At 34.4% G+C, this 26244-nt stretch overlaps 2 protein-coding genes across 2 annotated transcripts in view; one reads left to right on the top strand and one right to left on the bottom strand.

The window, feature by feature from the left end:
• Positions 1-11405, top strand: part of LOC127806457 (pentatricopeptide repeat-containing protein At1g08070, chloroplastic-like) — a 48165-nt gene extending 36760 nt beyond the window's left edge. The window contains exon 2 of the mRNA XM_052343766.1: positions 9279-11405. Within this exon, the coding sequence (XP_052199726.1) occupies positions 9279-10922 (1644 nt within the window). The 3' untranslated portion in view covers positions 10923-11405. The remainder of the gene's footprint in view (positions 1-9278) is intronic.
• A 2338-nt stretch (positions 11406-13743) lies between these two features.
• Positions 13744-16164, bottom strand: LOC127806458 (uncharacterized). The gene is made up of 9 exons (XM_052343767.1): positions 15888-16164; positions 15590-15800; positions 15454-15506; positions 15042-15078; positions 14890-14955; positions 14716-14820; positions 14472-14625; positions 14311-14387; positions 13744-14212 (listed from the first exon to the last, which is right to left on the bottom strand). Exons 1-9 carry the CDS (start codon positions 15977-15979, stop codon positions 14147-14149), a joined length of 861 nt encoding a protein of 286 aa, XP_052199727.1. The 5' UTR covers positions 15980-16164; the 3' UTR covers positions 13744-14146.
• Between the last annotated feature and the right edge of the window lie 10080 nt (positions 16165-26244).

Here is a 26244-nt window from a genome sequence, read left to right as displayed (position 1 = left end):
GAAATGAGTTAGTTACCTGAAACCATTGCAACTCACGTTGCATTTGAAGCGCTGCACCAGGAATAAGTTTTAGTTTGCTTGGAGGTGCTAGTCTCCCCGCCAAGTGTAGCATATTGTTATTTTCATTGTCCGAGCGGTGGGACAGGAGATGTTTACATAGATCCATCTGACATATGATGTTGAAAACTTTTTCTTGACGATGTAAAATTGCCAATTCCAATACAGAACGACCTTCTTTATCAAGAAACCAAACTGCATCCGGAAACCCATGCAATATTTCTTCCACCACCTCTTTAACTCCAAATTTTGCTGCTAAAAGCAGTGGGTCTCTCACAATTGATTCATAAGCCTTGTAGTCATTTAGAGTTGCAATTTGCTGGCACGACAATTTCACGAGCTGAGCTGCCTGATAATGCACTTGTTTTTTGTCCCCGATGTGTTTAATGTGAGGCACTAGAGTTGCAAAATTAAGTCAAGAATGCGGTAATTAAATTTCAGCCAAAATTAATTGTTACAACTAATTAAACTAGAAATCCCCATGTGCATGTTGAATTATTAACGTTACCTAAGAACGCCAAGACTTTGTAAAGTATGGCTTGTAATCTTTGGCTCACTGCAAGTTATCATCAAAGCAATTAAATCCATTAGGAAAACTACTTTATCCAAGAAGAATTTGGAACGGGCCCTTGAATTTGTACTAGTTGTGCTAGGCAGTAGTTTAATTATTTGTACAATTAAAAACCTGGAATGTAGAAACTTCGCACAAAAGTTTGAGCCAAATTATGTCTTGGTACTGGGTCCTCAATGTCAGATCTACTAGGCTCTTTAGCATACTTGGCCAACTTCACTGGAACACCTTGAATAAAAGCATATAATATAATTAAGGTCCCTGCGCAAACAGAAAGAAGAGGTTTTATTGAAAAAGTGATATCCTTACAAGAACAGACAGTATTTTCCCAAAAGGATAGATGACTCCCGCTTGGGAACGCCGACTCCTTCAAAGCAATTGCGGATAAAACACTATTTCCATTGGGAAGAAGTAATTTTGCAAGTTCGGGATACCAATCAATCAATTTTAGGGCCTCATCTACTTGATAAAACAAAGTAAATTAACAAGCATTACAAGAGATGATATATATATATATATATAAATAGTTAAACAAATAAATCAGTTGTAAGAGTAACATTATATATATATATATATATTTGTTTGACTATTTATTTATATATATATATACACAAATGCATGCATGAGAGTACCGCTATAGGTTCTCACCGTAGTACCCGGAAAATATTACTTGTCTAACAAGGTGAACCCCGGATATGCCTGCAAAGGGCCTAACACCACCATGCTCGTCTTGAGTCTTTGACAACAAGTATTGGAAAGTATCCTTGTGATCATATTCGGCGGCCAGATGGACTGGTAGAAACTTATCGTTGTCGCGAATATACAACAACTGGGGATGTTTTTCCACTAGAATAACCGCAGCACGCGTGTTACCAGCACCAGCAGCATAGATAAGTACAGTTTGGCCAAATTTATTTTGATGTTCGAGGGTCTCAATCGGCATTTCTTCCACCAAATTCTTCACGAAATCGATTGCCTTGTTTCCTGCTTGGACTGCTACTTGCAGTGCATTCTCCAGGTTCGAGTTGATATTGACAGTGACTGCACCTTGGTTTTTCTCAAAGAATTTCTTGGTCTTCTCCCAATCGCCTTCCACAGCAGCTCTGTACAATGTTATGTATTTCCAGTACTCATCTGCATTTTTATGTGTTCATGGATCAAATAATATTTTTAAGTTTTTTTTATAGGAAAAATGATTCTTTTTTCTTTCTTGGGGTAAACTGCATTGTCATTTTGTCTAGTGTCTACCCAAAGACTAAAGTAATAGAGTAAAATTCTTAACTTGTGGGGATAATTAATTAATTGTTAGGAATAAAGTAAAACAAAGAATTTAGATATAAAGAAACTTAATTTATAAATATGATGACATCATAAAATTCTTTCATTACGAACTATAATATAATAAGGATTGGTCCATACTCTTCATTTGTCTTAAATAAAGTAATATATTATATGCTAAATAATTAGATCATTGTTATCAAAAATCTATTTGTAAGTGACAAAACTTTGCATATTTAAACTGACAAGCTTATCTCATTAAAGACAATTAATAATAATATTCACAGTTAACATTGAAATCAAATTTCTAAAATTGTTCACATTCTTCAAATTGATGAAAATGTACCTTGAATGGGATTCCCTTCACTGTAGTCTTGGTCAGCTACAAAAATTAAGAAAGGTAAATAATAATTAAGGAGAAAATCCATGATACTTAATTAACCAACTAATTATTAATGAATTGAGAGCTTAATTACCACGACGAGTGACCATGCCCTCGGATGAATTAGTTGATGTCATGCTTTATTACGTTGCCACAACCTACATTCCAATCAAAATCATATCTCTTAATTAGATCTCTTATAATTTGAATTTGAGTCACATACATGGCACCTCATATAGTTTATTTTGTTTTTGGAATTTTTTTTAATTTTTATTTCTTTGGCGGCACAACTAATCCATTAATGTTCAACACAGACAACATCGGTCAATTTACCCAAATAGTTAAGAGTTAATTGGATTTCCTGTCCCCTCAAGGCCACCCCTATTATTAAAAATTCTCAATGTAAATTGATTATTTTTTTCTTAGAATTCTCCTCTCTTTATCTAAACTTTATATATATTTTTGTTAAAATTTGAAATCTAGTTATAAACTAAAAAAAACATTTTTTCCAAATATATCACAATTATAAAAAATATATTTTTAAATTACAAAAGTAGATTTCTTAATCTTTAACTAATATATACATAAATTTGATACAATTGTGTTTAGAAAATCCATTTTTTTCTAAAAAAATATTTTTAGGAAAATGTTATATATATATACACAAAATATTATACATATAAATATTACATATATTAATTTATATAAATTAAAAAAAAGGCTTCCCAAGGTCCTGTTACTACTTTTTCACACAAAAAACAAGGGACGTTGCTTTTAGATCCTCTTCCCAAGCCCACTTACCCAAACCAGCGATCGCTAAGTCTATTGGAGACCTAGTCAAAGTGGGGGCAACACAAATGGAGATGTTGTAGCTTTTGTATGGAGATGTTGGAGTTTTTGCCTAAGTATGAGCTTTGGACTGCTTTAGAAGTGTTTATTCATTCTGATTGATTTTAAATAACATAAAACGGGCATGGGGAGCAAAACTCTTAAGTGTTTATACTAAATTTTTTGACATTATTTAATTACCTATCTTTTTTATTTTAGAAAAGGCAAGTGTTAGAGGGCATATTAATTTATTACCACCATAACAGTGTAGCACCAACGAATGCTAAAGATAAAAGGCCAACATGAAGAAGAGAAAATTCTCGTGGCACCACAACTATTTGATAAGTGTCTTTTATACACTTATTTTGGTCTATAAACTTAGCATTTATACATTCAATGAGCATGATTTCTACTTGATTTGGTTCTATATATGGTTATGTAGATGTGGAGCATGTGTTAAAGCGGACATGGAGCAAAAAGAGTGATTTTGGTGCATTATGGAAGTGAAATAAAGCTTGGAGGCATGGTCGGGTATCAAATTAAAAGAAAGCAAAAAAGTATCGAGAGCAAGAAGTTGAAAATGATAAAACAAGAGGCTAAAGAAGAAGACTAGCTGTCTTACAGCGAAATGCATACCGCTGTAGGACCGCTATAAGGTTTAGTTTCTGGAGTTCACGGTCCTACAGCAGAATGCATACCGCTGTAAGACCGCTTTAGGAATTGTTACCTGGAGCTCACGGGTCTGCAGCAACAAGCATACCGCAGTAGGGTTCAAAGCTTCGGGAAAAGGCCGTTTTAAGTCCGTTTCAATCCAAATAAAAGAGAAATAGACTCCTTTAAGGTGCAGGACTTTGATAACCTAAAGAGGACTATATAAAGACTTATTCTTGGAAGATTTGGGATCTTTTGGGGGAGAGAAGAGAAGCGGACGGAAGATTGAAGACTACTCTTGGGTTGTATTTTTATTTTCTTTCTCAACTCTTTGCTATGGATTCCAACTCTTTTCCTTTTCTTTTGATTGAAAGCATGCATAGCTAAGTGTTTATAGCTAGGGTGAATGATGAAACCTCGACTTCTAATGGTTTGATTTAAAGTTATTTGGTTTGCTATTTTCTTATCTATCTGGCTTGATTGTTTGTTATGTTTATAATGTTGTTTTGATGTTTGATCACCATTGAAACTTATTTGTGATTTGTATTGCTTTCGAGAGATTCAATACGGATTAGATATGGTAGCAAACAACGTAGGGTCCGATAATAGGTAGAGATACCGTTATGCCCTATGAAATCATTGTGTGATGATCTCCGTGATTGAATGCATGTTTATATGTTCGAAGGTTGACTAGAGATAGTTAATCTCATATATATACATAGAACTAAATGACCATCGAGAGAGGCTTTTGGTTATAATTGAATTATCGATTTTCAACCTAAGATAAGGAATAGCAACACCCGAGTAATGAATAATTGAATCATAGAGGTCGACGGTGGATTCACAAACCCTAGTGCCTTAGTCTCGTGAGTTTTAAATCAAATGAATTATTTTGTTTGCATCTTTTATTCATAAATTAGTTTTCATTACAATTGAATTCTTCGCTAATGTGTGTGTTAGGTTAAGGTAAATCAGTTAGAGTAAACGTCAAAAGTTAGTCCTCGTTGACGGATCGTAACAAGTAATATAGTGATGAATATACTGTCAGGTACAATATCATGCATAAGGTTGTTGGTATCCCGACCCTTTGATGGTCCTATACACTTTCTCGCTCGTAATATGCACTCCACCCCCAAACACTTTCTCGCTCGCCACACAGAATTAATTAATTAATTAAATTAAAGATACAGCATCCCTGAAGCAAGGTATCTATGCGTGCATGTTTAATTTTTTATATATATATATATATATATGAGAATATAAAGAGGCTATAATTTTTGTTGTTATATCTTTGGGGGTTGAATAAAACTTATTTTTAAGAGTATGTTTCTATAAGAACATTCACTTTCGCTTTTTACAAATCTTATTCCAAGCACACCATAATTTAAAAAAGAAAAGTTGGGTAGTTGTTATATCAATCAAAATAGTTGTTTTTTATTGATTTTTTTTATATACATGCAATAATATATAAACGATAAATACTTACAAAAAATTTGCACGTGATATATAAATATATTCTCCACATATATAAATATGCATGCAATAATGTGCAATAACTTATGAACTGACCCGTCTAAATGACAACCAAAGTTTCAAATTTTAATTATGTTTTGTTGGAATTAATGGGTCTTAAACGTGTGAGTTGGAAGAGTTTCTAAGTTGTAAAGTGTCCTTTAATGTGAAAAAATAATCCTTTGTTGAAAACACCTATTGGTGTGCTTAAGTTACTAAAGTTGACTTCCAAAAAGATGGAGTCGACTGTCATCGAGTGGGAATTGACTGTCCAAAAGAGAGGCTCTCAATTAGATCGACTCTACATAATAAGTTCTTGACTAGGTCGACTATAACTTTGTTATAGTCAACTCTTGCACACTGAGAGTCAACTATTGCACACTAGGAGACAACTTTAGCCACTAGGAGTCAACTATGGATGCAAGGACTTGACTCCAAATTCGATTTTTGGAGAAAATGCTCTAGAAATGCATAGTCGAGTGGCTCAAAGAAGTGGCAAGTAGACCTGCGTTGTGATGATGATGTGATGAAGGCATCCAAGAGGCATGTGCATGGAATACTTCTATGCAGTGCCGAGTGGACGAAACCGTTCATACAAGATGTGAATGAGTGGAAACGTCCACTCGAATGTGAAATGTGCAAAGAAAGAGATATATACCTTTATGAGATGATATAATCTGAATCATTAGGTCGCACTCAAATCCAATAAGTGTGATTTAAAGATCCAAATTAATCTGGATCAAACAACATGACCTTTTACGATTGGACACTTGAAAACTATAAATAGAACCCTTCTAATTCTATTTCAATAATCCAAAATCAATTTGAGTTTATTGATTTCATACATTTCTTCTTAAATATACTTTCATAATCCTCTATTACTTTCAAATGCAAGTAATTCTAATATCTTTCCTCAAGTCAAAGAAGAGTACAATCAATTTTAGCTTCTCCCGACAAGATTAGTATTGTGCTATACTAATTCTTAGAAGAAGTGTTATATCTTGGGAGACAAACACTCATTGATCATTTAGCACTATTAAAGGGGCGAAATTTGTTTTAAGAAGATTTGCTTTAACATACTTCACTTCAATTCGGCTTTATGTTCTTGTTCTAAATCTCATTTCATTATGCAATTACGTTTCAATTTTATTATTAATGTGCATATTGTCCTAGTCATATTCAAATTTAATTCAACATGTTTGTAAGCACACTTATTTCATGCATCAATCTCCAACCTCCTATCATACATTTTTAATTTAAATATTACTATGAGGGTCATTTCATGAATATATTAATTTTTAAGATAAAGATATAAATTTAGTTTGATGGTAAATAAGAGCTCCACGCATAGAGTGCCATAAGATGGAACCTCTAGTATGACGAGCTTGTCCCTTCATTCATGGACATATCAACCCCCCAGCAATCTATGCCTAATTAATTGCGACACCCTCTCTAATGGGCAATAGGCTCAAATGCATCACCTCACCACTAATCACTTGTTGAGAACATCTGTCACATGTGCAATTTACTTAGAAAATTTGACCTAGCACAAATTAGGATTTAGCTAGTAAATCTATTGAGTACAGATTAGGAAAATCAAGCAACGTGAAATCATGAAACGAGGAATGAGAGAGAATAGACTTTGGACAAGAATTAATGGTATCAACAATCCTAGCAATTATGGGTACAATTTAATACTTAAGAGAGACTATCTTTCAAACCCTAGAGACGATTTTCTTTTGGGTTATAGGACTCAATTAACCTCACAAAGGCAATTCAAGGGATACATGCATGTCTTAAAGGTGCAATCTCACATCATCAATATATTTTTGTTTATCACCTTATGCATTGCATGGATTATTTTGTAACCATAACTTGGAAAAAAAATATATAGAATGGTTAATTAAGGATATTGTTGATTATTACAGCACTATGGTTGATAGGAAAATTATCAAGAATCATTCTAGAGATGTATACGATTTTAGGTATATACGAGAAGATTCTTAACTAATAAATAAGATTGGATTCATTTTTTTGTTTCGAAAAATTTGTTATGGGGTCTAATTTTTCATCTTTAATTGGCATGAGATTAGATTCATTTAAATTAGAGTGTCTGAGAACTTGACTATTATCAGTACTAATTTTTTATTGCATTAAAATACTAAAACTAAAATAAGAACCAATTTGTCACAGACAACATTTTGTGGAAGCTTTTTGTCTAAGCATTAACAAATAACTTCAACAATTGTTGCTGAAATTTAGTTTGTTTGGATGGTGGGTGGGAGATGAGAGGGAAGGGATAAGAAGGGAATATGTAAAAAATATTTTAGCTAAGAGCATATTCATGCCTTTAAATTTTTGTGTTTCTTTTTTTTTTTATGTGTAAATCTAAATTTTTCATGATTTCAAATGTACCTCTGAATTTAGGCCTAAAATATATTTATACTCCTGAACTTTTATATTTTTTCTTTTAGAATTCTAAACTTTTTGTAGTTTTAAATATGCTCTTAAACTACATAAAATTACTCATTTAAACACCTGGCCAGTAAGTGATGTACATGCACGTTGAATGATAGTTTTCAATGTCCCCTCAGCTCCATCCTTATCTCTCTCTCTAGAATCTCTTTTTCTCTCTCCAATGGCATCTCCTCAGCTTCCTCTCTTTCTCTAGTCTCTCCTCAATTCTCCATCTCTCTCTAACTGTGTCTTCTGTAATAAATGCCACCCCCATATTGGCCCCATCTTTGATCTCTCTAAATGGTAGGGTGATCATTGACTTGGGCAAGTTAATGATTTATTTAACCCAACTAACCTACGTAAACTAACTAGAGAAAGCATAAGAGATGTTGAAAAAAGAAAAAAACACAGTTGACTGAGAAATAATTATAGAGAGAAAAAGAAGGAATTGAGGAGATACTAAAAAATTTCAACGTCAGTGCGCGTGTGTATTACTTGTTGGCTAAATATTTAAATGAGTGATTTTTACACAATTTAAAGATACATTTAGAACCACAAAAAGTTCAAGACATAAATATGTTTTTATCCTAACCTTAGGCCTCACTTTTGAAACCATGAAATGTTTAGACTTTCACTAGAAAGAAAAAGCAAAAGTTCAAGAGTGTAAATATATTTTTAGTCAAAATTTTTTTCTATAAATAAGTCAAAATAGTTTAATTGTTGTTAATACAATATTTTTATTATAAAATTTTAAAATTTTGAATTTGTTTATTTATTTTAAAAGTAATAAAATATAATTATTATTTTATTTGTTACTCTTTTGTTTCTTCCTATTTTTCATTTAAACAAAGTCATATTATTCTCAATTATTAAGTTTTATTTTTCTCAAATAATAAAAAAATAACATGCTTACTTTATTTTCAACTATTTGGGCATAGATAGATCCAAGGATTAAAGGCACGCACTCGGCTAGGACCGAGAAGGAAGAAGGTAAATCTGTTGTCCCCATTGGCTATCCCTTTCTCTATCCATCTAATGAAAATTAATCAGATCATCCATTTTTAAATAGTAATTTTTTTAAGATAATTATAAAATCAAATAAAAAAATTATAAAATTATAAATGATATATATTAATTATAAATTATAAATGACATTATTAAATTATAAATGACATATATATTAATTATAAATTATAAATGATATATATTAATTATATATGTATTATTTTTTAATTTTATAATTTTTTAAAAAAATCATTGTTTAAAAATAGATGATGCGACTGATTTTCATTAGTGGACAGCAGATCTCGGCTCGAAGAAGATTGCTTGGGCGGTGGGCGGGCGCTATATGATTATACGGTGTGCACTCATCTGCGCTATCAAAGGGATACGAAGTTGATGTTTGCCGCCTCCTTCCGTACGCTACTGAGAAAGCTCAACTCCATTTTGTGCGTCACCGTTCCATTTCCCTTCCGTATAAACGACCGCTCCCTCACTTCTAGTTTTAGCTGCCTTTTGAACTCCTGTTCTTCTCTCTCAGACCTTGAACGAATCCACGCTCTCATCCTCGTAAATGGGTCCCACCGTAACCTTCTATTGTCGACCAAACTCATCACCTTGGCCTCTTCTTTAGCTCCTTCGATGGACTATGCCCGCAAACTGTTTGATTTAATGCCTGACAGGGATGTGTTCATCTGGAACACCGTGATTCGGGGTTATGCTACTCTGGGTCCTTGTGAAGATGCCATAGATTTATTCAGAGTCATGCATCAAGCTGGAATGTTGCCCGACAGCTATACTTTTCCTGCCGTTGTTCGATCTTGTGCTGTCCTCTCAGCTCTGAGGGTAGGGCGACAAGTCCACTGTAACATAATTAAGACTGGGTTTACTTTGGATGTTTTTACGCAGAGTTCTTTGGTTACAATGTACTCTCAGAGTGGTGAAATTTTGTGTTCCGAATTAGTTTTTGGTGAAATCGAGGTCAGGAACATAGTTTCTTGGACTTCAATGATTGCGGGATATGTACAAAATGGATTTTTTCAACGAGGCTTGGGTACTTTTCAACAGATGGTAGCACTAGGGACTCAACCGAATGCAGTTACACTTGTGAGTATTCTTCCTGCCTGTGCTCATTTGGAGTTTTTGACCTTGGGAAAGTTGATTCATGGTTATGCTGTTAAATTGGGGGTGGATTCTATTATTTCACTAGTTAACGCTCTGATTGCTTTGTATGGTAAATGTGGAAATGTTGATACTGCCAGATCTTTGTTCGGTAAGATGTCAGTCCGAAACCTGGTGTCATGGAATGTCATGATTGCTGCTTATGAGCAGAACAATGATGGTGAAAATGCTATTAAGCTCTTCCGCAGAATGCAAGCTGAAAAGGTAGAATTTGATTACATCACTATAGTTAGTGTTATATCAGCTTGTGCTAATCTGGGTTCACTCAATAACGGGAAATGGATACATAATATTGTGAGAAGCAAAGGTCTTGAAACCAACAGTTCGATTGCAAATGCTTTAATTGACATGTATGCAAAATCTGGTAACCTGGATTTGGCGAGGGATGCTTTCAATAGGTTGCCATATAAAAGTGTTGTGTCATGGACTTCAATTATAGGAGCTTGTGCATCCCATGGGCATGCGGATGAAGCTCTGGATCTCTTCTCAGAGATGAAAAAAGAAGAAGTAAGGCCAAATAGTTTTACCTTCATTGCTGTCTTGACAGCTTGTAGACATTCTGGTTTAGTAGAAGAAGGAAGGAATCACTTTGAGAGCATGACAAAAGAGTACTCAATAATGCCTCGTTTGGAGCACTGTGCTTGTGTAGTGGATCTTCTTGGTCGAGTAGGCCAACTTGTGGAGGCTTTTGAGTTTATTGAGAGCATGCCAGTTGAACCAGATGCTAGTGTTTGGGGAGCTCTACTCAGTGCTTGCAGAATCCATGGTAATGTTGAGTTAGCTGAGCTTGTTGCTGAAAGATGGTATCAATTTGATCCACAAACGGTTAGTTCCTGTGTCCTTATGGCAAATATCTATGCTGAAGCTGGTAAGTGGGATGATGTAACTAGACTGAGAGAGTTAATGGAAGAGAAAGAGTTGAAAAAGATTCCTGGCCATAGTGTGGTGGAGGTAAATCGAAGATTTCATACATTTTTATCAGGTTCAAAATCACAGCGTCCCTAAGGGGCATATTTAATCGCATTAATCTCAAGAACTGTAGTTCATGCTTCATAATCACGGTATTCCTAATAGCATATTAGATTGCGTTAGTCTCAAACAGTGCACTTCAAGCATTGCTCAATGCTAATATGCTTGTATTATGCTAGAAGCACTCTTGTCCTGGAAAAAATAAAATAAGAATTCTCCTTTGCATTGTGTGGGAAGATTGGAAAGTTGCTCGCCAAAAAGATTGACCTAGCTTAGTGGATTGACGTATTATACTCTACATGAGAATTGAGAAGGATGTCAAAGGAATGTTATTCTGATGGTCATGTTTTTTGAGAATATATATATATTGGAGGGGGGAAATTCCAGTTGCTGGTGGCAAAATTCTTGAAGTGGCAATAGCCAGTAAACTGTCAAACAAGTGGGGATTTCTAAGTTTTTGTCTTAACAATGATTCTCTGTACCTGTATCACTGAATAACATCAGAAAGTTGCTACCTCAAAAGATACTTACTCTCTATGCAAGAATTGAGGTATGGCCTGATGAATGTTATCCTGAATCGCAATGGTCAAGATGAAGTTGTAGTACAAAACATTTATTCCGAGGAGTAAAATTCCTGTTGCTGGCTGCTACATTCAAAGCCAATTAAGATGTCAATCAAATGAAGATTTCTTAGTCTTTTTTGGTGTCTCAAAGATGATTCTCAGTACTTTTATCACTGCATAAGATGATTCTGGCAGTAACCAAGGATCATTTTTATGTAAAATAGATAGCTATCATTCATAGGATATTGCAGAATTTTATGATGTATTTTTTGTAGTTTTCAGAGCTACAAAAACTTGTAGCCAAAATTCAGACGGGTAAAAAATATAATCGCATAACTATTTCCTTTATTGCACCAGGTATGTCCAGCCAGGGGTGCTAGAACACCATTGTGTGTAAATAAAAATACAACACCAAATAAGTTGTTCCAGTTGTGCTGAAGCTGAGAATACAGTATTCCTTCTTCCTGGATGAGATATAATTTGATCTTGATTTAAATAGCTTTTGTCTTCTAGGTGGTTCCGTATCACCCATACCTTACAACTTCTATTTCATTAGTTCAAGGCATATTTCACTCTTTACTGGATATAGTGGTTTTTCTCTCTTATTTTGAGATGAGTAGAAAATAAAAGTATTTTACTTTTTAAAAAAAAAAAGTGAAGAATATGACTAAAACCATTTTGTTATATATCCTTCAATGTTTGGAGCAATCTGGTTTTTGCTACATTTTTTTTAATTGGAATATTAATCTGCCCATGTTCAGGAATCTGGACCTTTAGAATTTGTTCTTCACAAGTTATTAACAGTAAGTGGCGAAGGCTCCCTGTTTGTACCTATAAACTCTCAGTAAATTAGTAAACGACCGTCTTGGCTAAAGTTTATGGATGAGGGGTAAATATTTAAGTTCTATTAGTGATGTATTTATTTATTTCTCGCTTTTTTAGTTTCTTTTGACAATCAGTTCTGCCTAGAATTTGAGTAGAAATCTAAAGTACATTACATTGTTTCTGTTGATGTGCCATTTTGGTTTGTTCCCGTAACTCCTCACAGGGTTGGTTTGCAACTTATATTTTCTTAATGGATTGCTATTCTTTCTGCAACAACATTCAAAAGCCTTAATCCCACAAAGCATCGGATTACTATTGTAATATAGGAAAATACTGCTTGTCAATGGCGTTCCTTGACTGCATCCTTTTCATTCTGATTGAAGAATTGCTATTTGCAAATGAATTCATGTCACTTTTTCTTTTGGGGCTCCAAACCTGTGATACTTTCTGTTGTAGTTCTTCCTTCCCTATCTGGCATTCATCTGTACTTTATGAATACCAATGCACAAGGTTCTGACAAGGAAACCAGCCATACTTTGTTGCTTTTTTGCTCACACTTTCAGTTTTTTCATTGCCATCGTAGGATCAAAGGGTGGTGATTAATTGTTTTGATGATTGACATCATTGGCCCACGAGCCATTGTGTTTGGAACTTGTTCTTAGAGTTTGCTATTCCAACAAGGAACCTTTTTCTGGAGAAGTTAAGGGCCTATTTAGTTGTAGCAAACATTTTCTGTTTTCAAACTCCAATTTTCTATTGGAATAATTGAACCTCCCATTAGAAAATAGAAAAGTCAGTTTTCTAGTTTAACTTTATACTATGAACTAGAAAACATCCTTTTTGATGTTTTCTTAAATTTTCTGAAATGAATGCTATGACTTTCTGGAACAGAAAATGTTAGGACATCTTTAGTTATAAAATTGTAGTAAACTAAAAAAAGTTTTCTGAAACTGAAAGGGACCTAACTTTTTTGTTTTTTGTCTTTTTGCTCAGTGAAAAGTTAACATTCTGTAAATCTTGTCAAATCTATTTTCTATAACACTTCTAATAATTAATGCATCAGATAATTTTTTCTTCATAAGTTATACTTTCTGCATACTTTCCAGAAATTTGTTTGCACTTGTATGATATCTTCTGAATTTACATTTAACTTGTTCTACATTTCTTAACAATGTATGGTGCAACTTTAATTTGATTTTTTTCACACGTACACATTGCTACTCCATCTATATTACACTCTTAGTCTTCTCATTTTTCCTTCACATAATCTCCTATCTTCATGCAGGGGACTTTACATAGTTTTTTGTCTCTTTTCTTCTTCTATTTTTCAATGCATAATTCTGTCATACATCAGAATTTATTCATATCCAATGATCCAGATAGTAGTTTTTCTATTGCTATCTATCTTCCTGAAAACTAAATAAATAAATATGCTCTGGTTCTTCTACTGAATCTGTGTAGTCGACCCCATCTAGCAGGAATAAGGGTTGATATGTTTTTATTTTTTATTTCTAGAGAAGAAAAACAAAATTGCACCTGAGGTCAATTCCCTTGTTATGCATAAATTACCTGCAGGTATTGGTTGGAATTTTTATTTGTGGATCACATCAGTTGGACCTGCCAAAACGCTAATATGTATTAACCTTTTCTTCCTTTTTCTTTTTTTTCTGGAAGCTGTCCCTTGTTCATTCAGTTTCTGCCTTCCTTGATAGTTACTTTGGAGTGCAAGAATTTCTGGTATGCTTTCACAAAATTTAGAGATAATCTTTTGTCTTCATCATGCCCTGTTCTGGGGTGAGCTACTGAGCTGTTATGGTCTCTGAGCATGACAGATTTCTTTCCATGTAATCAATAAAGTTAAACCATATACGTTTACAATCCTAAGCAAAGCAAGTAAGTTTGCTCTTTTGACAATTGGGAGGTTGCCATTTCAACGACCTGATCATGTAGAGGGTAAAAGTTGCATCAGCTCTCAATGATTAAGCACAAGCCTGCAGGTGCAGTCAGAAATGCACGGTTAACTAGATTGTGCTTACCTGAAAGCCCATCTTTTTGTAAAGTCCCAATGCAGGTATGTTCTTTTTATGTACATGCACAAATACCTGTTCTGCACCTGCCATTGAAATTCCAAGATTCAGGATGGACGTTATGTTGTTAGTCAATAGAAACCCTGTAACGAATGCATGTATGATCTTACCATTTGATTTAGCTAATTTTACAGCAAAATACAACATGTTGGTTGCAATACCCTGGCGACGGGCAGTTTTGGCAACACACAGGTTTGCAATGTAACCATATCTGCCTTGGCTTGTCCTGTCAATGCTGCAAAAGAGGGGGGCTTTCACCCTTTCCTGAGAGATGACACATTTCCAATTTGAGGCAAGAGAAGCATATAATTATACTTATTTACTGGTTTGACCGGCAATCAGAACACATTTTACCCCAGGAAAGGTTTCTCTAGGCAACAAGTAGCGGATGCTCAAATCAAGGGTCCCCACTACACTCTTCAGTACAGTACGTTTCACACTCCTGTCTTCCTTCTTGACCTATAAATTTAGAGAATACTGTATTAGAATGCCATCCAGGAGTGTGTTTTGTGAAAATGAAAATCATACCACAACAATACAGGTGCATTTATGCTTATCTTGCTTTCTGCACCGCCTTTTCAAAGCATTGAATTCCTGTAAATATAGGGCATTAAATTTTATTGATGATAAGCGTGTTAGTTGTGTTTTCTCAATTAAGCAATAATGCAATTCAGTCCTACCTGCTCTGTGAATTTCCTTTTGTAGTTATCCTTATATCTGTGTCATGAAGCAGAGATAGAATCAGTGGCATTAATCAAGTGTATCCCCCTTTCCATGCCTGCTAGTTTATGTGCAGAGGATTGAGATGTTGCCACATGAAGTAGTACGTTATTCCCACAAGTTACTCCCAGATTCTATTTCATTATTGATCACAAGATTTGTAACATTTTCTTATAGGCTTTTTCGTTGTAAAATCAGCTCACTTAATAAGTGCATTATGTATCGCTGCAATTCAGTCCTCGACATGTGAGCTCTTTATCTGTTTCAATGTATAGTGAACCACCCTTGGTTAGAGAAGAACCTAGGTGGTCACCCAAAAAGCTGTCCTAAATAGAGCAAATTGACAAATCAGTTTTGTTGTCTGATTCTTACCGTTGATTTGGTTGATCTTCCCAGTGACTCTCTGCTCGCAGCCATGCTGCTGTCTACAGAAAAACATGGCACAGCTACCACCTCAAGTTTGTGTTAAGAAAGAAATTCAGATGATATGTATATCCCATCTACTTACCCAGTATTCTTCATCCAGAAGGGCCTCGCGTGCTGTAAATTGTCCAAACTCAATTCTCTCCTCCTGAACCAACTGTTGATCCAAAGGCTGCAGCCGGTTGAAATGGAGATTCGTTGCACCGGCTGTTTCTAACTGTGGAATTGCTGTTTTCAGGTGTTGCACTTGGACTTCTTCTTTCCTTTGAATCTGCGGAGAGTTGGAGTTCATTGTCCTGTTGATTTGAGGTAACTTTGGTCGGTTTCATCTGGCAACACTATTTTGTTCCTTTGAAAGCTCAACAAAGATGAAGTCAACTCACATTGTGCAGAAGGCCTGGATTCTGCCATAGCTGGTTGCTCCATAGCTTGAAATCCTTGAGAAACCGGGAGTGGAGATGGGCATCACCACCATCTATCAAAGTTTGAAGCTGCAGATAGGCTTTGGTTTTGGCTTTCCCAGCGTAAAAGCAGGCTCAGAGGTCTGTAGGTGTGGGTCCTTGAGGCAGAGAACCAGTCCAGTAAACAAAAGAGGGCTTCCAGGATCCAAACCGGTAAATATAGCATATAGCATGAAGGGGTGTTTTGTCTTTTTGCATGTTGGAAGATAGGCATGGGCTCTTGCGAAGGGGATGATGAGATGTGGTATAGCTAGCAGCATCCAGCTCCCCCCTTTGCATCCTTAATATTTATATATTTTATTTGTGGCCCAGATTCCATGTGGGTTGCATTATATAGGCCGGTGGTATTAGCTTCTTTATTTGTCAATTTTTTTTTCTAAGAAAATTGGGAGAGGGAGCCTACAATACAAAGCGATTGCGAGTAGTTGACTAGACGAAGGAAGGAATTGGGGGAAAGGCGAAGATGAGCCCATACTCCAAAGAGCAATTCGTCTACTTCCAACTATTAACTTTAACAAGGGTTCCAACAACTTCCAACTATTAACTTTATTCACAACAATTCGTCTACCTTCTTTATTTATTTCCAAGGACCCACAAATTACATTAATTCATCCCTTTTTGTAGTCTTGTTTGATTTTTTTTTTTTTTTTCCTTAAAAGAGTGATATGCTCTTGCAGGAGTGTTGAAAAAAAAAAAATCAATCGCCCAAATTAAACCAATCGAAATTGTGTTTTATTGATCTAGATAATTAGTGGCGATTTGATTTGAACTGCTAGAAAGATTGGTCATAGAATTAATTTCAATTTTTATAGTTCAATAAGCTAACATGTAAAATCAATTGTGGACATCCATTAATTGAATTTCAAAAAACCCTACAACTATTAATTCTTAATGATTGCGTTCGTATATTTGTATTATTTAATTTGAAATTTTATATATTTTGCAATTTTTTATATTTCATCATATTACTTTAATTTTGTTTAGTGTATACTAATTCTTGAACTTTTGTAATTATATTTATTACATTCTTCAAACTACACAAGTCATTAAATTATGATTAAAGTGATTTGTAATACGTGATGGTTTGATTATAATTTAAAAAATTACCAAATTATAGTTGGGTTTGGTATGAAAAATCACTTCTAGAGCCAGTGTTCTAAAATGCACTAGTCGCTAGTCAGAGCTTATGAAAATTATTATTATTATTTTTAAAATATTTTGATATTATTTTTAAGTAAATCAAAGTTGGAACAACAAGTGAAATAATAGAATTATGTTTGAGAAAACAAATTGTTGTAAGCAAAAGCAACAATAATGCAATATAAACCATATGATGTGAAGAATCTAACTAATAATTATCTAATTGAAATATAAACCATATATTAAAATATTTAAAACGTTAATAAATTTTCAAATAACAAATAATCAAATATTAACATAAATAATAAATTAAATAACAAAAAGAAAAAGACTAAAGAGACAACAACAAGTGAAAAAAAAGGCAACAACAAGCAGCACGTTGCTGCTTGCTTGCTGCTTATCGAAGGGTGAGGAGTGAGGAAGACGAAAGAAATAATCGAAAAGCAAAATGGAATAAAGGTCGACCGCGAGTCCACCGTTCACGATAGGCAGCAACGGCGTGCGACGAGAAGGCTAACAGAAATGGAAAGTGGTAACGACAACTCTACAACTGCAAGAGATGGTGGCGGCGTGCAATGAGAAAGGTTGAGACAGAAAGGGCAAGCGGCGACGGCAACTTAGCAAGAGACAGTCGGCAGTGGTGCCCATGAGAAAGAAGGGGAAATCGACAGATTAGGCGGCCTAGACGATTCATGTGCCATAATCGGCCAGGCGATTCACGCGGTTAGGCGGCCACCTTGGCCGCCTAAGTGTCGCACGATACCAATTAGTCGAGTCGGCGCCTAAAAGGGCTTATTAGGCCACAATCGCGGCGGCCAGTGTCCGCCTAGCCCCTCAACACCCCTTAGGCTAAGTTTTAGTTTAATGTCTAGAGCCCTTCATACTAATCACTACACATCCCTGTGCTCGTATAACTTTTTTACCCGAGTTGGAAGATTGACTTAATGATAAGAGATTAATAGTGACTTTATTTTTGCTATTGAAGTTTAAAAGGGCATATATATATATGTACAAATTTCTTCAAGGTTTGACTTATATGTATGATTTATAGGCCACTTAAGTACCCAAAAATTTATTCAATGTATATACATTGTAAGTTGTTATCAATTCCACAAAAAATGAAAAAAGGAAAAGAATAATTCATAAGATCTACAAATGGAAGGACAAATGATGTTACAAATGAGGTAATAGTGTATAAGACTGGCCAACAATACAAAGGAAGAAACATATAGATTGCTATAAACATGTATAGATTAAATGTGCTATAAGTTGTTAATAAATTGCTAATAAGTTATAAAAATGTTATATGATAATATATTATTTATTATCATATAACATAATGTCATATACTATAATATAATATAATTATAAAAAATATTTATATATAATCATGCAAATCTGAGAAGCTGGTCTTAGGTGAATACCAGGTGATTAAAGGCTTTTCCGAGGGAGATAGGCTTTGACCCCAAGAAGGTCTTTCACCAAGGAAATCATTTCCTCCTAGGATGATAAATATGCATTGACTACTTCAAAAAGACTCTCCTGGACCACGAGGATGATAAATGTGCACTAGTAACATTGCAAGAAAAATTGATTTTAGTGACGGAAAAATTCGTTACTAAAAATAGAAAATTCGTCACTAAATTTTTAGTGACGGGATAAAAATTTGTCACAAAAAAGGTGTCACTGAATTTTAGTGACGGGATTGAGCAATCCTGTCACAGATCTGTGACGGACAAACTTTCCCGTCGCAGATTTGTGACGGGTCACCCGTCGCAGATCTATGACGGGACATCTTTCCTGTCACAGATTTGTGACGGGAATACCCGTCACAGATCGTTTTAAATAATAAAAAAAAATAAAAAATAAAAAATTAAAATTAATTTTAAAATAAAATAAAATAAATATTTATCTAATTTATAATATTAATTCTAAATATTTGAATTGAACTTTTATTTCTTCTTTTTATTGTTTTATTTTAGATAAAAATCTTAAAATCTATTAGTGTGCTCTACATATTTTATAAAAATAAAATAATATTTTTCTTAAATACTATTTTAATTTTTAGTATTTAATTACCTACATATTTGAATTAAAATAATTATCTAATTTATTTCATATGTTAGTTTTAAATATTTGAATTGAAATTTTATTTATTATTTTTAATGTTTTATGTCAAATAGAATTTTTTGTATTTTTTAATGTGTATATTTTATTTATAACAATAAAAGTAAACTGTATTACATTTAAAAGTAAACTATTAAAAATTACAGTATTACATCAACATTTCCTATGTATTTTATTTAAAATTAGTATTATATTTTAATTAAAAGTAAATTTTTTTCAATTAAAAATTAAAAAAAACACAAATAACCATTAAACTAAACTAATACAAAATAACTATAAGTAAACTAAAACAAAATAACTACAACTAAACTAACACAAAATAATCATTAAACTAAACTAACACAAAATAACTAAATCTAAACAACACAAAATAATTACCTCATTGACTGAAAAAGTGGTGGCAATGGCACTGGAGCAGTAACAATACCAGTGGGAGACAGCAACAGCAGAAAAATCAAGAGAACCAAGGGGGAATAGAGAAATGGCGTCGGAATAGGGGGAAGGGGGCGAGAAAGAGTGAGAACCAGAGAAGGGAAGGGGGAGAATGGCTGTTCGAGAGGAGGGTTTTAAACTTAAATTAGTGACGGGCGTGCCAGTCCCGTCGCTGATCAGTGACGGGCATTGCAGTCCCGTCACCAATCAGTGACGGGCAAGGCAGGCCCGTCACCGATCAGTGACGGGTAAGGCACGCCCATCACTAATAAGTGACGGAGCTCCATGACCATGGACAAAGGCCTTTGCGACGAAAAAAGTTGATCCTAGGAAGAAAAGCTTGAAACATTGTTAGGCACAGTAGGGCAAGCTTTGTGTTTTTTCTCCCATTTGAGGAGATCCTAATGTTCCACGATGCATCCTCTAGTAGCCCTTGGGTTGGCGATTGGAACATGAGGAAAAGGCATTTCGGGAGGAGTTGTAGGGCATCTTTCTCGTCTAAAAGGTAGGGAGTCATTCCAAGAAGGTATGCATAATTGTTTTCTTCTCCCCGAGTGCTGATCCAAAATGCTTGAGAGTGTAACCCCATCATGAATGGCTCTAGGGACCTTATATGATATTGGCCACTAAAGGCTAAAGTCGTCTTGAAAGAGCTGACTTCAGCTATTAGAGCCTTTTTGTATAGCTCTAGTGGTGGGCAAGAAGGCTTTGAGAGGCTATCATCTTTAACTTTTTGTACATTTCCCACAGACGCCATCAAATTGTTGTTATTGGGATACAACAATTAAAATTTATTTGTTGTGAGGAAACTCAATGAACAACTAAAAAAACACGAGGCACCTATTGGGCTTCTCGTTTGGTCTGTAAAACTCAAGAGCAAAGTGATTAGTGGTTAATTTTGTAAAAATTCTATTATTATTACACCATTCTTTTGATCTTAAAAATGGCTTAAATTAGATATTAATATATATTTTATGGTTATATGCAAGTTTAAATTGAAAAATGAATGAAATGAAGTTCTAAAGTAAAATTTAAAAAATAATAATAATAATAATAATAATAATAATAATAATAATAATAATAATAATACATATACATCAATACATGCGTGCATGTAATATATATATATATATAATATAATCTAATATATATAGGTGTCATGCGTAATACATATATATATAATATAATATATTAATAACACTCAATTGCTTGCTTGTAAGCATGAAGAAGGTGGGCTTGGAGATTTAAATTAGATTAAAGAATGAAGAATTCAAATTCAGCTAGCACATGAACAATTAAAGCCCAATGCATGTTTAAGGACCAACTTGAGCAACCCATGGAAGATATCATTTGGAGAAGCCCCAAGCATTTTTAATCTTAATGAAGATCAAAAACCCAATTGCAGAAATTTATTTTTTTATTTTTAAATATTTGTTTTATGAGTACTTTATTATGTGTGTTTTTTAGCTAAATTCCATTTAACTTTAGATGTGTATTTTAGCTAAAATTCATTTAACTTTAGGTGTGTATTATAGTTAAAATCCATTTAACTTTAAGTGTGTGTGAGTGCCCATTAGATATAATTATATCTAGTTGAATAATTAAAATTGTGTGGTTTGTATTACATCTTGTGGGCTATAAATAGATCACTTGGTTGCACTTGTAAGGTGATTATTATTTTTGAATCAAAACTTAATTGTTTTCTTAGATATTCTCTTTGAGAATTGCTCTTATTCTTTCTTCTTTTTTCTATTGTTTTCTCTTGTGATCTTATTTTTTTTTCTTTCTTCTCTTGAATTCTTATGTCATTTATTGTTACTTTATTATCCACTGCCTAAATGGCAGGTTAATTTTTGCCGTTAAATTTTTGTAATTTTAATTCCTGTTATTTAAATTATCCACCGCCTAAATGACCGATTAATTTTTGCTATTTTAATTCCTGTCATTTAAATTCTGCTATTTAAATTACGCCATTTAAATTTTTATAAATTAACTTTTAAATAGAGATGGGTAGCTAAATCCAATCTTGGGTTAAGCAAGAATAGTGTCCAACGCCAATGATTCCCAAAGAAAGCTGCGCTTTAAAAGAATGACATTAATTTAAATTTTAATATGAGTGTGTATTAATTATTGAGAAATCATTAGGTTTGGATTGGAGCGTAAGCCTAATTTAGAGCTTTCATGCCACACATGAGAGTTACTAGAACTGAAAATGCTATCATATCCAAACCCGGATTATTAATTTAGTTGTTTTGTGTATTAATTATAATTGGATTTATAGTAGTTGCTTAAATTAGAATTTCGGATATCATGTATGGGGATTACTTAAACTAGAACTATCATCATCTCTAATTACATTTAATAACAAACCCTCATATCTGAAATTAAATTAATGTTGCTAATCTTTTCTGCTAAAATTTGGGAATCAACGGGTTGATACTGAAATTGTCTTAACTCAAGTGCTATTCAATTTCATATTTTCACATTCAGTGTTTATTTCAACTTCTGTCTTGCTTTATTTCCTAGTATCCGTTATCTAAAAATCCATAAAAAAAGTCTTGTTGCCAATTTGTCCAAATGCGTGTACGTGTTTGTGACATTCTTTTTCTTTTACCATAAATAAATCTCTTAGTGGACGACTTGGATTCATCTAGAAAATACAAATTTAAATTTGGATTACAACTGCACTCGTACACTGATGAGTATAAACTTCTCACCAAAATAAAGAAAAAAATATAAAAATTTTACTGTATTTTTTTTTATTGTGTTTTAATTGCAAGGTAAGAATGCAGCCACAAAGGTGTTCATCCAAGATTAACACAGTCCATTGGCTTAAAAGGGGCTTGATTTACTATCAATGAGAGCTATGGAGCTAGATAAACCGAGGTTGCTAAGAGGAGGCAAAAGGTCTTTCATCTTTCGAGAGGGCTTGTAAGACCGAAAGCAGTTAGGGGTACACGAGGATTTTTCTCATGTGAGCCCTCCGATGCTTAAGTCAAAAAGGTCATCATGCAGCACAAGATGTATAAATAGAATGCAAGAGTGTCATGTAGGGGAATGAGGTATGATAAGGAAGGGTGGTATTGTCTTGCTAGGGCTTGGCTTTCTTTGCTTGTCTTTCATTTGACTTGTTATCTGTTGGTTGCCCCAAAATGGAGGAGTTTGAGGGTATTTACAAGCAGCATGGGGGACAGAAACACGTGACATATATGTGCAAGGGTGTGGTTTTCTTTCCTGAGAAGAGGTGGTTCATTTCCCCCATCATTGATGTTATATCGAGGCTAAGCATGGAAAGGCCTTCGAGAGAACCCCCTACATCCTTCCCCATTGGGGAAGGACTACCAGAAGGAAGCAAGCCTAGAATAGGCGAGCCACATTGTCGTAGGACAATGCGAGGTAATGCAAGTGGGGGACGTATCTCCTAAGATTCCTCCTGGGAGTGCAGCTTGACCAGGGGCAATCATGCTAATCCGAGAAGTTGGTCTCGAGTGAATAATGGGTGATAAAGGGCTTTCCTAGTGGAGATAGGCTCTAACCCGAAAAGGTCTTTCACCGAGGGAATTGTTTTCTTTAGGATGACAAATGTGCCTTGGCTACTTCATGAAGACTCTTCTAGAAGGTCATGCCACAACAAGTTGAGTTGAATAGAGATCCAATAAGTTTTGAACTCTTCACATGCATCAAGCATTACAAGAATAAAAAGGCTTGGGTCTATTTAAAAGTTGCACAAGTTGTTATAAGTATAAAGTTTCAAACCAAATTTAATATTCATATTATCGTTATAATATAAAACTCAATTTTGTTTTAGCCGAATAGACTAATATATCCTAAACTTAAGGTCAATTTTTAATTTTATCTAGTTTTGACCTTTGCTTCAATTTGGTCATTGAACTTTCACTTTTGTTTTAATTTTATCCTCAATCCAGCAAACGTGTGTGTCCCAACTTATGTGGCAGCTAATATGGCATGTTGACGTGCCCATCATTGGACACGTCAGCAAAACGACTTTGTTTTCTAGGTCCTATCATGGATTTGCTGATCCAGATTTGCTCAAGGATCTATAAATGGATCGGGTCAAATCGGTCCAGATTCGACCTAGTGGGTTAACCCAATAACTTAATGGGTTGACCCACCTTCTTCCCTAAAATCACCTAGTGTTTGTTTCATCCATATGTTGTTGTCGTCGTCTTCCTTCGTCATCGCCATCGGTCGCCTTCTTCTACCTCTCTCTTTATCTAATCGTTGTTGGCTACTCCATCTTCCTCACCATAACCGTCGGCTTGCTCTTATTAACGGCGGCCACAGAGGCTGATGATCGAAACAAGAAGAATAAGGGGAAAAGACTAGAGATTGAACATTTCAATCAATCGAGAGGACGATGCCATGGCGAATAGACCAGAGGTCGAACGTTTCAACCAGTCGAGAGGACGATGCCATGGCGAACAATGCGACTGCCAAAGTCACGACGACGCAATGGCCATGATCACCAGAACATCGCCCACTGCCATGGTTGGATCTGTGACTTCCATGTCACCCCATGTTCTTCGGCGACACCATCCCTATTGATTTTCTTCAGTTTTCATCATCTCCATGGCGAACCCACAAGGAAAAGGCAGCCTCATCTACAGTGTAAGAGCCTACTCTCAAATATTCTCGCTAGCATAGGATATTCGAAAGGAGATCATCACATAGATGATATAGAACAAACCATAAATAAACAAACAACTCATTTCATTACTAGCAGCGAAAACAAAATTAAAATTCAGTTACACTTCCAATATCTCATGAGTTTGGGTTTAACGACCATATAAAGTAGATAAGAGACTCGAATGTTAACTAACCAAATAAAAATCAATTCATCTCAAGCCTCACCAAAATACAAATCAAAATCTTCAAGTTAGGACGCGTCTCCGTACACCACTATCCCTGGGGCTTCGTCCTATTGGAGTCGCCCCCAATAATGGCCTTCTCTTTACCTGGAATGGCAAAGAAGATCAAGTGAGCCATGAGACTCAGCAAATTCGAGAAACAAAGAACAATGTATAGGATTCAAGAAATATAGTGACACCAAAAAGAATAATCAAGGACTCAACAGTTATCTACAAGATTCCTAGCTTATGACTTGATCAACTCCAAGTTAAATGCATCATGCCACCATATATCACCATGCAATTATGTATATAAATTTAATGTTAGTGTCAAATCTCGTAGGTTTGCCGACCATCAATCCACACATGCCCAAGTGCATCATGTAAATAAAAACTCACAAATAAATATGGAGCCAATCTATTGGGGTATGGCCACCTTATCCCATGCTAGATGCTCTAGGGTACTCTTTCTCTCCACCCAAAATAATAGGTGCGCAAAGATAAATAATACGAAACATCATAACATGAACATACTGACTATGTACAAAATGTGTCATGCATTCATTTTCATATAAACATCATGAAATTTTGTCTCACAACTATTGCCATACTTATATATATTTTCTGCCTATCTCACAATACTGGATAGTTTCCCACTCACATCAATTATACACACGAGACACAATGATTTATCTAAGAATTTATTTAATCAATTTCTCATGAATTCTTTACACTTTATTTAAATGAGCCCCAAGTATTTATATATATATATATTTGATATATAATTTACTTTATTGATGGGATAACAATAACAAAAGAAAAATATTCATTAAATTATATTGATGGGATAACAATAACAAAAGAAAAATATTCATCTTTATATATATATATATATATGTACTCGGGTAAGGAGGAGCGTTTAAAGGCTTGAGTATATATATATAAGTGAGTTTGCTTGGAACAGAGCATCCATGGCTTGAATATATATATATATAAAAGTGGGTTTACTTGGAACAGAGCATCTATGGCTTGAATGTGTATATATTTATATATATATATAAGTGAATGTAAATGGGTTCCAGTGGCTTGGACGTGTATATGTATATATATATGTAAATATAAATGGGTTTTGCATGAGCAGGGCATCTAGTGGCTTGGACGTATGTATATATATATATATATATATATAAATGTAAATGGGCTTGCTTGGAATAGAGCATCCATGGCTTGAATATATATATATATATATATAAGTGAGTTTACTTGGAATAGAGCATTCATGGCTTGAATGTGTATATATTTATATATATATATATGTAAATATAAATGGCTTGAGCAGGGCATCCAGTGGCTTGGATGTATATATATATAAATGTAAATGGGTTTGGAGCAATGCATCCAGTAGCTTATATATATATATATATATATATATGCAAATGTGGGTTGGCCGAACAGAAATAGAGCACTCGAACATGAAAATGGGTCAATTACAGGTGCATTCAAACAACAGTTTATGTAAGTATGTATATATACGATGATTCAGGCATGGTAAGGGGAGTATTTAAATGAAGCAGTGGGGAAGAGAGAGAGAGTTCTGCTAATCATATACCCATATAGGTGTATATATATATGTATGTATGTAAGTGGGTCAGTGAGAGAACAGAAACAAGGCACTCGAATGGTGTATATAATATACATTTATGCTATATATA

Source organism: Diospyros lotus, chromosome 7 (genome assembly GCF_014633365.1).
Source record: "Diospyros lotus cultivar Yz01 chromosome 7, ASM1463336v1, whole genome shotgun sequence".
NCBI lineage: Eukaryota > Viridiplantae > Streptophyta > Magnoliopsida > Ericales > Ebenaceae > Diospyros > Diospyros lotus.
Note: the sequence above shows the minus strand (reverse complement) of the source record. Positions and strands in the feature narration are given on the sequence as shown.